Genomic DNA, 14,202 nt, shown 5'->3' with positions numbered 1-14,202 from the left:
ACAAAGGAGGAGTCCAGGAAGATCCAGGGCTCTGACCTATCACAGGCTCCTCACCATTTCTTTCCCTGGTTTGTGTGGATGAGCAGCTGCTGGAAGATTTTGCTCACCACCTCGACTCAACAATAACCCTACTTGAAACTTGTGTAAAAAGATTAAAAAGTCACTCTTTTTAAAAAGTCGGAATAGAATCATTTCACAGTCACGATCACATGATTCTTTGAATGTTTAGTTTTTTCAAACTGTTTCACTTTATTTTGCTAACGATTTTGCAGCTTACATGCTTAATGTTCTAAATTTGCAAATTTAATGACTGGTAACATGTTTATGCATTTTATATTTAAAATGTATCAAGTATTTGATTTTACTGTTTCCATTTTTACTAAATGAATGTGGAATACTTTTAAATAAAACAATGCTGTTAGGTCAGTGTTACTTGAAATAAATGGGACTGCCATCTGCCCGGGCTGCCGCCACCGGAAGGCCCCGTGCCCTCGGCACAGAGCACCCCTACAAAGCCCTTTGAGCAGGCACAGCCTGGGCCCCACCAGCCGTCCCTGCCTCTGAGTGGGGTGGGAACTCACCAAGGGGCGTCCTGCCCATGTGGCCCTCATGTCAAATGGAAGCAGAGGCATCGCCAGGCTCTGGGCGGGTTCCGCTGTGAGTGACCCCTGCCTGCCCCCACCTACTAAGGGCAGGGAACACACCACATCAGCCTCTGCTGCCCCTGGCCTTCTACCTTGGGACCACAATGGCAGATGCGGGCCGGGGTATGGGGGAGCCCCTGCCAGCCTGCCACCTGACTGCACCCTGGGCTCAGCGCTCCCGGGGGCCCCGCTCACCGATCTTCATCTGGAAGTTGTTGAAAGAGTGCTCATTGATGTACTTCATCTGGTCCATCAGCTTCATGGCAAAGTCGGCCAGTGCCTTGATGTGGGTCTTGCCCACCTTGTCGTAGGTGGAGTCATTGAGGCCGGAGGCAGCCATGTAGGTGCTGCCGATGGTCTTGATCTTCTCCAGCTGCCGGAACCGATCCTCGCTGATGATCTGGATGAAGGAGGCCAAACCTGGGTCACCCCCAACCCTGGGACACGGAGGGCCACAGGGAGGGACAGAGGATGTGCAGGGAAGTGCAGCAGCATGGCCCTTCACGTGTGCCCTCTTCACACAGTGGGCCTGTCTCCACCCTCATCAGTGTGATGCCCGCAACACTCCTGACGCAGCCAAGCCCCTCCACACTCTCACCCGCCGGACAGTGCCTGTGGGCTACCTGCCCACCCTCATGCCAAGAGTCCTGAAGACAAGGTCACTAGTCACCTCTGAATCTCTTGTCTCCTCTTCAACAAGCTCACTCCCCCATCCCACCCAGGGAAACCTCCTTTTGCCCAGCAGGACACTCTTTCCCTACCCGCTGGCCCCGGCCCTCCTAGAAGCTTCCCAGACTCAATTCAGCCAAATCCCATCACTTCACTGCCCCAGGAGTCTCGCAGGCCGTTCCCAACACTGCCTGGCCCAGCTCCATCATCTTGCTCCTCTCTGCGCCCTGTGTCCAGGCCATGCCAGCCCGCTGGGGCGGCCCCTCTGACACCGATGACTCAGGAGCTCCCGGGGTCGAGACTGCCCTACAGGGCTCCGCATGCCCAGTTCCTCCACACGCCAGGTGCTCAACAGGGGTATGAGAAGGAAATGAAGGAATGCCTCAATTTGGCCTCTGCTGCTCAGGGCCTCACATCTTTGTCCTGCCTCCTCCCTTAGCCGAGGGACTCCTCCTTCCTTTGGTTCTCTCAAAGCCCTGGGTCCTAACACTGAGTTGTCCCAGGCCTTGGGGCCCCGTGCACCCTAGATGGCATGAAAGGAATGGCAGTCAGCAAGCCAGTCAGGTGGCTGCCAAAGGCTAAGTTCAAATAGTGTGGGCTGAAACCCCAGCTCTGCCACTTACTGGCAGTGACCTTAGGCCAGACACTTGAAGTCTGTCGGCCTCAGTTTCCTCATCTGTCACAGGATGATGAGAGAGGCCATGTGTCCAAGGTGCCCACTGCAGCACCTGGGGACACAGGTTCCTGCCGGTAGAGCTCTCATCATCACTGTTTATGTCAGGATGATAGAAGGGGTCTCTTCACATCCCTCCCACACCAGGGACCTGTAGGCCCCTCCCAGGAACACAGCCTGACCCGGGCCCCACTGTGCACCTCATCAAAGTCAGCAATGATCTCATTGAGTAGCCGCAGGCACTCGACACCCTCGTTGTTGGCCTCCAGCTCAACGTAGAACTCGGAGAAGTTGGCGATGGAGGCGAACATGACTGCCACGCACTCACAGGACTGATAGTAGAGCTCATCGTTGCGCCGCTCGCGGGCCAGGAAGTGAGCGGCCACATCCTTGGGCAGGATGTTGTGCAGCAGCCGCCGGTTGTAGGCCTGCAGCTCCTCCATCTCCTCCTTCTCCTCTGTGGCCTGGGAGAAAAAGACTGCAAGTCACCCAGATGCCAGCATGAGCCCAGCTGTTGGCCCCTCCACCTCCTCCTCTCCATGGCCCGGAGAAAAAGCGCCAGTCACGCAAATGCCAACTCGTGCCCAGGATGTTGGCAAGTACCGCTGTCTCTCCTCCTCCCTCTGCTGTTTCCACTTCCAGGTTTTCTCCAAAGAGCAGGACTTTGACAATCAGAAAAGACATTTCTGAGCATTGAACTCTCTCTGCTGGCCTCTCTGGGGGTGCTGAGCCTGCAGGGGGGAGCCCTGAGCAGCAACAGGCCTGGAGGCAACGCTGCAAGGATCCTGTCTGCCAAAGGCCAGAACCAGGCTGGAGGGGAAAAGAATCCAAAATACAGCCCACACAGCCCTCCAGCTCCCCGGTGCTCCTCCACGGTTCATTACCTTAATTGACGGACCTGTGGGGGAAAACAGCCCAAAGCCCTGCCCAGTCTCTCTGCCTCCCAGGAGGGCAGACTTGCCCCAGAGCCAGGTGCAGCCTGGAGGAGCAAGTGCCATGAGGGACCCCCTGGGATGAGGATGGGACATCACCAGTGACTTTAGTTTACCCCCCAGTTTGGGTCCTGGGTCTGTGCAGTGGGATTTTGTGGTCACCCACCCTCCAGGTTAAAGGATAGTGCAGATCCCTTGGGTCAAGAGGCCAGTAGTGCCCTACAAGGTGCTGAAGGGAAGAGGTGTCACACACTGAGGTGTGGCAAGGAATCATCTAACAAGAGTCTTCATGAAACACTGCATTGTAGTGGTCAGCTGGCTTCCTCACCCGTGGGGGCAGATAACACAGCCCCCTTTAACTGGGAGTGACCGTGTTGGCAAAACCAACCAGGAGAAGATCATTAATTAGCAGAGCCACTTTGAAAAGTCTGGCTGGCCCACTTGGGCTTTTCCTAACTAAATGAAGACATCTTTCTGCTCGGCTGCAAGTAGAATCTACAGCAGAACCAGGACTGACTCTCAGGACCTTGGCTGTCCCTGTGGGTGGTGGCTGTCCATGGGGAAGGAGCTGGCGTCCCTTTCCAAGGCTTCAGGACCTGGGTCCAGCAGGGAGGAAGAGCTCCCAGGGCAGAAGATCCAGGACCCCAAGGCTCAATGGCCAGCCCTGCCCCTAAGGTGAATGGGCTCCTGACTGTGCTGCCTATGGCCTGGTGGCCTCTGGAGTCCCTGGGAATGTGGCTGTGAGGACAGGGATCAGCCCGAGGGGTCCTGGATGCTAAAGGGCCCCACCTTCCACCACCACCCACAGAGGCGCGGGGAGTCAGCTGGTCTGTGCTATCTTCTTGCCCAGTCTTCCTGCCCAGGTGACCTAAGCTCCTGGGAGGCAGGAATGCCCCTCCCCATGAATAAGGCTACCTGTGTCTGGCTCTGAAACAGCTGTGCCCATAGGAGAAGGCTGGGGGCGGGGGGCATTCCTGTGCTTCTTTTCACAGGCTATCCCATGGAGGAGCCCGGCAGTCAGTTATCTGCCTCTGAAAATGCACCAGACTAGACAGTCCTGCTCCTACCTCTGCTGAGACACATGCCTGGGGGCCCAGGGATGCCAGGAGCACTGCAGCTCCTTTGATGCACCCTGCAGGTGGCAGACAGCATCAGTCCAAAGTGTCAGACAGAATGGAGGTGGAGGCTGGGGGCAGGGCTGCTAGAGCAGGCTACTGCTGGGGGCAAAGTCAATCCCCAGGACCAGGCCAGTTGCTACGGCCACCTCTGCAAACTCCACCCCAGCACAGGTGGGCGCCTGCCAATGCAGCCAACTACTTCTGGGGCTGGGCCCTGGCAGGGCAGAAAGGTTCAGGGGGCTACAGCCTCTTGGTGGCCCCACTAAGTCAATGTTGGAGGAAGGGACAAGAGCAGGCTCTCCTGAGAACTCAGACTCTGCAGTTAGGCCAGGAGGGGGCCAGGTGGGGGCCTGGCAGGTTAGAGTGTGCTCCTTGTGCAGGTGCTTCAAGAATGCTGAGAAGTCCACCTACCAGCCAACTGTACAGGGGCTGCTGGAGCCAGTCTGGGGGTGGGGCAGGGACTATCACTCGCCCATCCCAAGGGCCTGCTTTTTGGCGTTTCTTTGTTTGTATTTATGTGATGTTGGCTCCCTCTCCCAAAACCCCAGGGGAAGAATGGGAGAATGAGGGACCTGCTGGAAAACTTCAGGGAGAGAGGTTGCCACAGGCTGGCAGGTAGACACAGGCTCACTCACACATCCCTACACACACACACGCACACACACTCATGTGCATGTGTGTACACACAGGCGGGGAGAGCGTGGTGGGGGTCACCACGGAGCAAATAAACACATGTATGAAAGACGATGGGAGGTGACTTTCTCATTGCCAGAAATGACATTGCAAGCATGGAAAAGGGAAGGCTGGGAAGAAGCCTGAGGTATTGGATTAAAATGCGAGATAGTGGTATGAACTCAGGATTATTAAAAAAAGATCTATACAGATGGATACTGAAGTAGTATAGATACATATGTACACAGGTTTCCACGTATGTTTCCACACTTACATATCTTTCTTAGCGTTGTCCATTGAGAGGACCTACAAGCAGCGAGCACACCAAGCACTCAGACTTTGGTTTCTAAACACCACTCTCTACTATAAAGAATGAGGGAGGGCTCTTTGAAGAAATCACAGATTCCTGGGCTGCAGCAGGGAAAGCACAAGATTACCCTGAGATCGCTTGTGTTATAAAGTCAGGAAAAGCTCAAAGCATGATGGAGACCTGTCAGATAACACAGACAACAACTTGAAATGCACATGGGCCAAACCTAGGACAATTTGAATATTAAAATAAATAGTGAAGGTTGCAGATGATAACCCACTGGATTACATGGGAACCTGTGAGTCCAGGCTGAGGTAGAGAAGTGAATAAATAAATCAATGGAGGAGGGACAGCTCTTCTGTGTAGCAGAATGCCAACCAGCAAGTCCAGAAGGAATGGCGGACACTGGGCATTGCTATCGGGCATTTCCACAGCAGGCACTGAGACAAGCAGGAGCCACCAATGGATGCAAAGGTTGCCGAGTAGAGATTTGCTGAGGATCAGAAAATTAGTGGAATATCAGACTCTCTTTCAATAAAGTGCTAGTCAAATACAAAGGGGGAAAGGGGGACTTGACAGTGGAGAAATCTGGCAGATGCCGGTTGAGCAGGCATCAGGGCTGACATCGCCAGTGGTGGGATGGGTCAACGTGGTAGAGTCTCTCAGTGTGAGGCATCGAGGGGTACCCAGCTCCATTTCTGTGTGCTTCCTCCAGGAAGGGCTCAGCCTGAGTCTGGACATGGGTCTGAAGGCCCCAGAATAAGAAGTTCTTTAAGATTGGCAAGGACTGTGAGACGAGGAGCGACTGAGGATCTGCTGCAGACTGGAACAGCTCGATGCAGAGGGCCCATGCACAGGATCCTAGACCAGTATCGGGACAGTTGGCAACACTGAGTGGGGCCTGCCGCACCCCTGCTGATCGCCTAGATGGGGAGGGTGTGCAGGGATGATGAGGGGAGGGTGTGCGGGGATGACGCAGGGAGTGTCCTTGTTTTTGCAAGGTAGACATGGGAGTATTTAGGGGTGATGGGGCATCATGTCAGAAAGTACATATGGCGGGGGGTGATAGAGCAAATGCAGAAAAATGCGAGCCTCCTGAAAATGTTCCCAAAGAAGAGGCGATTGAGGGAGAAGGCAGAGGCCTGACAAGGGGGAGGCTCACACAGGATCTTCCCCAGGGTGCCCCAGCCCAGGGCTTCCCAAGGGCATTCTGCACAGAACCCTTCTGGGATTCTCCCTGGTTCCCCCAAACTCAGGGGATCCCCCCAACTACAGACCTCCATGCTCAGTTCCAGCCAGAACCCATGCAAAATACTCAGCAGAAGGGACAACCATTTGCCCCCATCCTCACTCAGCATCCAACAAAAAGCAGGGCCTCCTGCTCCAGCCCAAAGACTTCCATTCTGACGCCTCTAACAAGTCTGGGATAGAGGTCAAAGTGAGCTGTGGGTGAGCTCAAGTGGTCTGGAGATAGGGGCTGGACCAGAAGAGGTAGAGACCAGCCCAGACTAAGCTCTGCACAGGGCTGAGCTGGAATAAAAGGTGTGAGGCAGCCCACAGGAAGACAAGGCTTTCTCCTGCTGAGTGTTCTTGGCCACTCCCTCCTGGCCCTTCCGAGATGCTCCAGCAGGTAACCTGGCCCACGGGCACCCCTTCCTCCAGGAAGACAAGGCACAGGGCACAGGGCATGCATCCTGGAGAGCCAAGTGTTAGCTGGAATGCACACAGCATGGTCAACAGTCTTTGCTCCTTCAGTCCATCCCCTCTGGAGGAGTCTTTGACCCAGCTCTGGCCAGGTCAAGCCCTGCTGAGCAGCCTTTGGTGCCAGCTCCCTACCCTGGCCAGGTTCCTTCCCTACTCCTCCATTCACCTCTTGCCACTCTTCCTTCCCCCACTGTCCACTGCTGCCCCCACCACAAAGGACCTGCCTGCACCTCCCCTCTGTCCCTGCATGGCAGCACACAAAGTAAGTGCCCAGCCAGTATTTGCTGACTTCAAAGCACGCCTCCTGGGCCCATCAGAGTCCCAGCACTGTCAGCATGGATTTGTCTGCATGCAGTAAGTCCCAGGGTTTTGCCCCTTGGCTCCAGAGAGCAGGGAGCAGACCCACGGGGACACGGGGCACCAAGTGGCTTCAATGGGGCCTGAGCAGGACAGCTTGTCAGTGTAAAACAAAGGCCCGGCTTGGCCTGGCCCAGGACACGAGCCTGTTGTCTCCGTCACCTGCTCTCAAATGCCTCCCCTCCCCAGGTCCAGCCCCAGGTCCACCCACCTGCAGTTTCCAGAGGAAGTCGAGGCGGGCGGTGGACTCCACCTGCTGGGCATGCAGGTACAGGGCCAGCACAAAGACTGAGATGATGATGGGCGTCACCACCTTCAATGCCACCTTGGTTGCGTGCTCAGGGCTGCGGGTAGGAGGTGGGCAGGCCTGAGACCGCCCTGGCTCCTCACAGCGGGCTCTGAGGAACCCCCACCCCCACCCACTGCTGTCCCTTTTTTCTTCCTGCCACTATACCTTCCCCTCTTCCTTATCCCCCTGCTCAAACTTTGCCTCACGCATGCCTCCTCCAGGAAGCCTTCCTGGCTGGCAGCCCCATCTCAGACCCTGCTTGCACCTGCAGCCCAGGCAGCCATTACTCTTCTCCTGACGCCTCATAACCCCCCGTCACTTGGGAGCTCCCCTCTTGTCAGATCAGGGGATGAACTCGGCCCTTCTAAAAGGCACCATGTACATCCAGATCCTTCTCTGGACAAGACGGGGCAGTGGGTGCAGTACAAGGGGGCCAGGCAGGCCATGCTGACCCTGTCTCTAGACAACCTTGAGCCAGTGTCTTAATCTCTCTGAACTTTAGTTTGCTTATCTGTGTACAGCAGGATAACAATACCCACATTTCAAGATGGTAGTAAGGATTAAAGAGATATTATAAACAAAATGCTTAGTGCAGCATCTGACAAACAGTAGGTGCTCCAAAACTAGTAGCATTATTGTCTAACTCTATTTTTGTTACTAATAGATAATCTTAACAAAAGCGGCCATTCCAAACCCTAAGTCTCGTGCCAGCCAAGAGCTCAAGCCCTGGAAGGCTGCACAGAGGCTCCAGTGACCGCCTCCCCCCTTGCCCCGGCAGCAGCCCTCAACGCAGGGACGGGTCCCACAAGCGCTGCAGCCCTCGCCTTTATTCCTCAACTCCAGAGGGAAAGTGGGTACCAGCTTCCATTCTCCTGGGTCTGGGGTTCTCACAGGCTCCTGGGGAAGAGCTTGAAGCTAAATGCTTTAAAATGAGGCCTATGGAATGATCTGAAGCCGGTGATCCCAACCACAGAGCCTACAGATCACCTTGGCGGGGATCATGAAAGTGACCAGGGCCTCTGTCCCTGAGGACGCCTTGCTGCCCCAGGAGGAACCAGCCTCCCTGTTCCTGTTGGCCACCTCCTTCATGACCCACCTTGCCACCAAGGCCCCTCCCACCTGGGCACCAGCTGCCTTCCCTGTCTGCTCTGTGCTGAGGGCAGGGAGCAGCCCTATCTGAGGAGCATCAACTCACCACTGGGAGGTCCCGTTGTTGAAGAAGTCTCTGTGAAGAGAGTTGGGGAAGACTGGTCAGGGCCACCCTTCTGCATAAGGCGGCCTCCACTCCTGCTCGGCCCCCACGCCCTGCCCTGCTGTCCCCACCACTGCTGCTCCTGGCTCCCCAGCCCCGACCCCCTCCATATTCAAGGACACTTTCAGGATGGGAGGTGGTAGAAAACGCAGCCCCAACTAGCATTGGATACTCATGACCACAAACAAACCACCCAGCTCTTACCTGAAACCCTGCCTTCCCTGACCCAGCCCATCTGCCTGGGTGAAGGCCTGCCTGCCTCTCCCTCTCCCAGGCCTTTGCTGCCATCCAGAGGGAGTGGAGGAGATCCCACAGCTGTGCTGCTTGGTGTGGCAGCCGCTGGCCACATGTAGCTGCTGAGACTTAACACGGGGCTGGTGCAAGTTAAAATGTGCTGTACGTGTAAAACATGGGTTTTGAATAATTAGTGTAAAAAAAGGTAAAATATTTCATTAAAAATTTTATACTGATTATATCTTAAAATGATATTCTGGCTATATAGTACTCGTTAAATAAAAGTCAAATTATACTTTTTGCCTTTTTAATATGGCTATAGAAAATTTAAAATTACGTAAGTGGCTTTTTTTTTTTTTTTTTTTTGAGACAGTCTTGCTCTATCTTCCAGGCTGGAGTGCAGTGGTGCAGTCTCGGCTCACTGTAACCGCCACCTCCTGAGTTCAAGCTATTCTTGTGCCTCAGTCTCCCAAGTAGCTTGGATGACAGGCACATGCTACCACGCCTAATTTTCATATTTCTAGTAGACATGGGATTTTGTTGGCCAGGCTGGACTCAACTGATCCACCCACCTCAGCCTCCCGAAGTGCTGGGATTACAGGCGTGAGCTACCGCACCCGGCCCACTTTTTATCTATTGGAAAATGTTGCCCTAGAGCCAAACCACAGTCTCCCAATCCAGAAATAACCTTTACTGTCTGCTGCCAGCTTCAGCGCCTGAAGAGGAGATGCTGGGGACGGGGAAGGAGCAGTAAGAGGAGGGCAACATTCCCTGCTCCCGTCCCGACCCATGGGTAGAAAGTTCCTGGACCTTCTCTTCCTCCTCAAAGGACTGCAGCCTGTCCCATGCTCGACTGCCCCATGTCTTTGTGGTCATCTGCCCACGGTCCCTACACAACCACCAAGAAGTTCTTCCTTGAATATGACTTAAACCCTTCATTAGAGCTCCACTTTCTCAGGCAACACCACCTTCGCGCGAGAGAAACATTCCCAAGAGTTTTCTGTGTATCCACATTGTACCTCCACTGCCTAGGTCAGCAGCTGGCACAAAGCAGGCCCTTAATAAATATTTTTGAATGAATGAATGGGTGAACAAATGGATGGATGGATGAATCCCTTCCTCTAACTCAAAAAAGGTACAGTTTGCTACATTTTTTCAGGGGACACAGAACTGTCACTTTTTTTTTTTTTTTGCACTTCTTGGTGTGTGTGTGTAGGGAGTGGTGATGCATAGAAAAGAGTATGACGAATCAGGCACTTTAAATACATCTTACTACTATAGGCGTTGATAATCGACAGGTCACATTTGCCAAGCTTCCAAATTAACCTGCTTCGGGGAGGTCTTGTGATTTACAGCAATATTCTGTCCCTGAGTGAAGAATCTTATCTGAGCTTCTCAAATTGCTGAGGTACTGATTAATGCATAACCTATTGATATAAAAAATGCTGATTCATTTCTGAATCATGAATTTGTACTGATTGCTGGCATGTAGACATTTTAGTCTGTATGTTGCGATCTGTAGCCAATGATTGTAACCCTCCAATGACAAAGGACAACTCTGACCTGAGGAGTCCCCTTCCCTTCTACTTTCTTATGAAAGCATTCCCGAAGCTTCTGGAACACGCCCAACTTGGTGCGTGTGTCTTCCTGGCCAATCCTCACATTCGGCTTCCAACAAAACTTAATCAAATTATTTCTGCCTCAACCGCCTTCATTTAGGTTGACAATATTCCCATTTTACAAGGAAAAAGTTATGAGGTTCAGAGGAATGACCAATGTGTCTGATGCTGAGATTCTAACTCAATTTCACCTGAAGCCTGAGGTCTTTCCCCCCATGGAGCCACCTCCCTTGGAAATCTGACATCTATCCCTACATGGCCATGCTGACTGTGGGGCCAGACAGCCGTGGGCCCCACCTTCACGCCCACCACCCCTAGGACGTGGGACCTAACCTCTGCCACCACAGCCAGGAGCCTTTCAGTAGTGCACAGATGCCCCGCATTATGTGGTGGGTCTGCCTATTTGGCTGGGTTGCTGGAGGAGGAAGAGGAACAGCAGATATCCAGGCACCTGCCTTGAGGTGGGACACAGAGCCTGTGAACAACAAAGCCTGTCCCTCTGCTCCCACACACCTTACTGCCTGGCTCTGCTGGACCGTGACTCCTCTGAGCCTGGGGCAGCTGGACTGAGGTGAAAGCAGCCCACTGGAGGCTGCCCTGGCAAGGGAGGAGCAAATCAGAGAAAGAAACACAATGGGGCCTGGTGACCTGAGGCCACTCCAACTACTGGGGACGGGAAGGAAGGAAAGAAACAAGGTGGTTTCCCCAGATGTCAGGGCTGGGGAGGAACAAGACACTCTCCTCACAAGTTCCCCGTGGTGCCGGAACCCTAAACCTCCTGCTCTTGCCACCTCCCTGCAATGTCCCGTGCCCCGTGGGGAGCGTGAGGAAGGTGCCCCGTACATGGCATTGGCGGTGACCAGCAGGTCGGCATTGTCGAAGAGCGTGACACCCGGCACCTCCACGATGAGCACGTAGATGAGCTCGATGGCCAGCATGAGCGCCAGCTTCCCGATGCAGTTGATCTGCAGGAACACGGAGCAGGCCAGCAGGCTGAGCAGCACGCTGTAGGTGAAGTACTGCGGGCAGAGGGCAGTGGCATCAGCTCCCCAGGCCCTGCCCGCCCCCTGGCCCCGTGCATCTTCCAGTCTGACCTGGCTCAAGTGAGGCCTGGGCTGGACATGTTTCTGCTGATGTAAATTTCCCAACAGGTGTGATGTAAGGCGAAGGGCCCTGGTTGGGAACCAGGAGATGGGCTCCAGCTGGAGTCTGGCCATTGCCTGCAGGACAGCCCCACATTACAGCTACGCTGCAGGCCCAGGCTGCCCTGGGTTTCAGCCGTGATCCAGGCTGGGCTTTGTGTGCCTCGGGCTGTGTGCTCAGCCCCTCTGAGCCTCAGTGTCCCCTCTGCAAGACTTCCTATCTCACGGCTTGCTGTGATGAACACAAGCAAGGAAGCCCTCGCTGCACTGTCCGGCACCCTCAATAACCGTGGGGAGCCCCTCATCTGCAGCTTTGAACTACAAAGCTCCAAAAGCTGAATGTGTTTTCATGACTCCTGTAGGGGCCACGCCTGAACGGAGCTGCTCTGGTGACAAAAAGCTGACCTCACTGCTGGGACGCTAGTTATCTTTATCCTGTCTCCTGTGACATGCAGACATGCTGCTACTGTGGAAATACGACCACTTCATGATCAGACTCCACTGGGGGTGGGAGGCAACCTTTTAAAATCTGAAAAATTCTGAAGTCCAAAATATATGGGGCCCCAAAGGTTTCCGAGGAGGGATCATGCGCTGTGCTGTTCCCTCTGGGGAAGCCCCTTCTGGTCTCTGAGCCTCCGTTTCCTTCTTAGACAACTGAGGGGCTGAACCAGATCATCTTGGAGGTCCCCATCTGCTGCTGTCCCTTGATGCACATCAGCATCGGTTATTGTTGTTATTATTTTTAATTTAATAAAAATTACTGTTTCTGAGTCAGGCCTCCAGACATTTAGTCTTCGCACACAGCCTCAGCCCTGGGCTGCAGCAGCCCCCAGGGCAGACCCTCAGCTCCCCAGGCCTTCCGGAGCCAAGGAAAGACTGCCAAGGGCCCCTGGGTGATTGGATGGTTGGGGGAAGCCTCCCACCACTGGGAACAGGAGCAGAAGAGGGAATGAGGAGGGCATGCCTAGAGGAGTAAGCTCAGAGCCCCAGAGCCCCAGGCTTTGAGAGGAGGGATGGGAGCTCCAAGAGCCAGCCTGGATTCCCATTCAGACCCTGGCCCAGACAACCAGGAGGCCAACACTGGATGCTGGGGACCCCCCAGGGCCTGGTCTGTAAGGAGTTGCTGAATCAGGAGAAACCTTTGAGGGGGATGGTCAGCTGGTGGGGGCTGAAGGCTGGCACCAAGCCTCTCCCACAAATGAGGAGCCAGAATCTGCCCACTGCCACCCTCTCCCCCCGGCCTTAGCCTCACCAGGGGAACCACCATCAAGGGGCAAGTACGAGACTGAAAATAGCCTCTGCTCCTCACAAACAGCCCTCAGAAAGCTGAAGTGCTCCTGTGGGCTCTCAGCCAGATGTGAGAGGCAGCGGAGGCTAGGGAGGCTGGGGAGGTGAGGCTGGGGAGGGGAGGCTAGGAAGGGGAGGCTGGGTGCAACATGGCTGCCTGGAAGAGACAGAGAGCTTGCCACCAGCCCAGGGGCGGGGCGGAGCGGGGCAGGGGTGGGGCTACACCTGCCTGGGTGAGCTGGGGCCAAGCCCTGCTCCTCCCTGGGCCTTCTCTGCCCTATCTGTACAACTGAGAGCCAGATCCCAGGCTGGGAGGGAGGCCCACACTGGCAGCCCACAGCACCCCTCAGCTGCAGTCACAGGCCCTTTGGGAGTTGGATGAAACCATGAACCTTCTCCCCAGAAAAAGGCAAACTGCCCCCATCTTACTGGCTTCATGTGTGCACCCATAGGGAGCTGGGGATGTGAGAAGGGGGAGGCTGGAAGCCCGGCCCAACTGCTGACTAGCGAACTGCTCCCTGTCAAATGCAGCATCGTGAACGAAGCACCTTGCACGCCACAGGTGCTTAATATATGCTGCTCTCCGAATAAGGATACGTGGCACTATTTTTAAACCCAAATGCCTATAGGCACAAAATTTCTTTTTGAGGTGATAAAAGTATTCTAAAATTAGATGATGATGATGGTTGTACACACTGGTGAACACATGAAAAGCTACTGAACCGTGCACTTTGAACGAGTGAGATTTATAGTAGTGCTGGTTTGGGATTGGGTTCCTTTGCTCCCCCTCTCCTCTCTGACCCTAACAGCTGGGGCTTAGGTGGGTTCTCCTGAGGTGGGGTAGGGTCTGCTAGAGAAGCGGAGGGTCCAGAAAGTTTTGCCCTCGGATCAGGAGCACGAACTCTGTCTGGAGCCGGACAAGTTGAATGAGAGCTCCAGCTCTGTTGAGTCCTGGCTGTGTGACCTGGGGTAAATTACTTAGCCTCTCTGTGTCTCAGGTTCTTCGCCTCTACAAAGGAGATAATATAACACTTATGTCATAGGCAGTTGGGAGGATTTCATTAGTAAGTGTGTATAGAGCCCTTAGCCACAGTCCCTGGTAAGCACTATAGAAACAACAGCTACACCATTGTCATCATCATCGTCATACGGAGGAGGCTCCCCTTGTTCCCAGTGTCTGGCACGTAGGAGTGAGAGATATTGGGGTAAGCGGGTCTCTAGAAGACAGTGAGCTGGTGAGACCCTGTCCTTCAGACTGTCCTGAGCAGCTGAGGGGACAGTGGGGGAGGGCAAGGGACTC

General features: G+C 54.4%; 1 protein-coding gene across 1 annotated transcript in view; it reads right to left on the bottom strand.

The window, feature by feature from the left end:
* The window catches only part of ADCY5 (adenylate cyclase 5), a 166,405-nt gene that overhangs the window by 6,627 nt on the left and 145,576 nt on the right, over positions 1 to 14,202 (bottom strand). Inside the window, exons 15-19 of the mRNA XM_033211005.1 lie at positions 11,317 to 11,492; positions 8,564 to 8,593; positions 7,291 to 7,423; positions 2,187 to 2,450; positions 840 to 1,044 (exon numbers count right to left, since the gene is read on the bottom strand). Of these exons, the coding sequence (XP_033066896.1) occupies positions 840 to 1,044; positions 2,187 to 2,450; positions 7,291 to 7,423; positions 8,564 to 8,593; positions 11,317 to 11,492 (808 nt within the window). The remainder of the gene's footprint in view (positions 1 to 839; positions 1,045 to 2,186; positions 2,451 to 7,290; positions 7,424 to 8,563; positions 8,594 to 11,316; positions 11,493 to 14,202) is intronic.

Source organism: Trachypithecus francoisi, unplaced genomic scaffold, assembly GCF_009764315.1.
Source record: "Trachypithecus francoisi isolate TF-2019V2 unplaced genomic scaffold, Tfra_2.0 Lachesis_group0, whole genome shotgun sequence".
Classification (NCBI taxonomy): Eukaryota; Metazoa; Chordata; class Mammalia; order Primates; family Cercopithecidae; genus Trachypithecus; species Trachypithecus francoisi.
The sequence above is the reverse complement of the archived record's forward strand: the minus strand, read 5'-3'. Positions and strand labels throughout refer to the sequence as shown.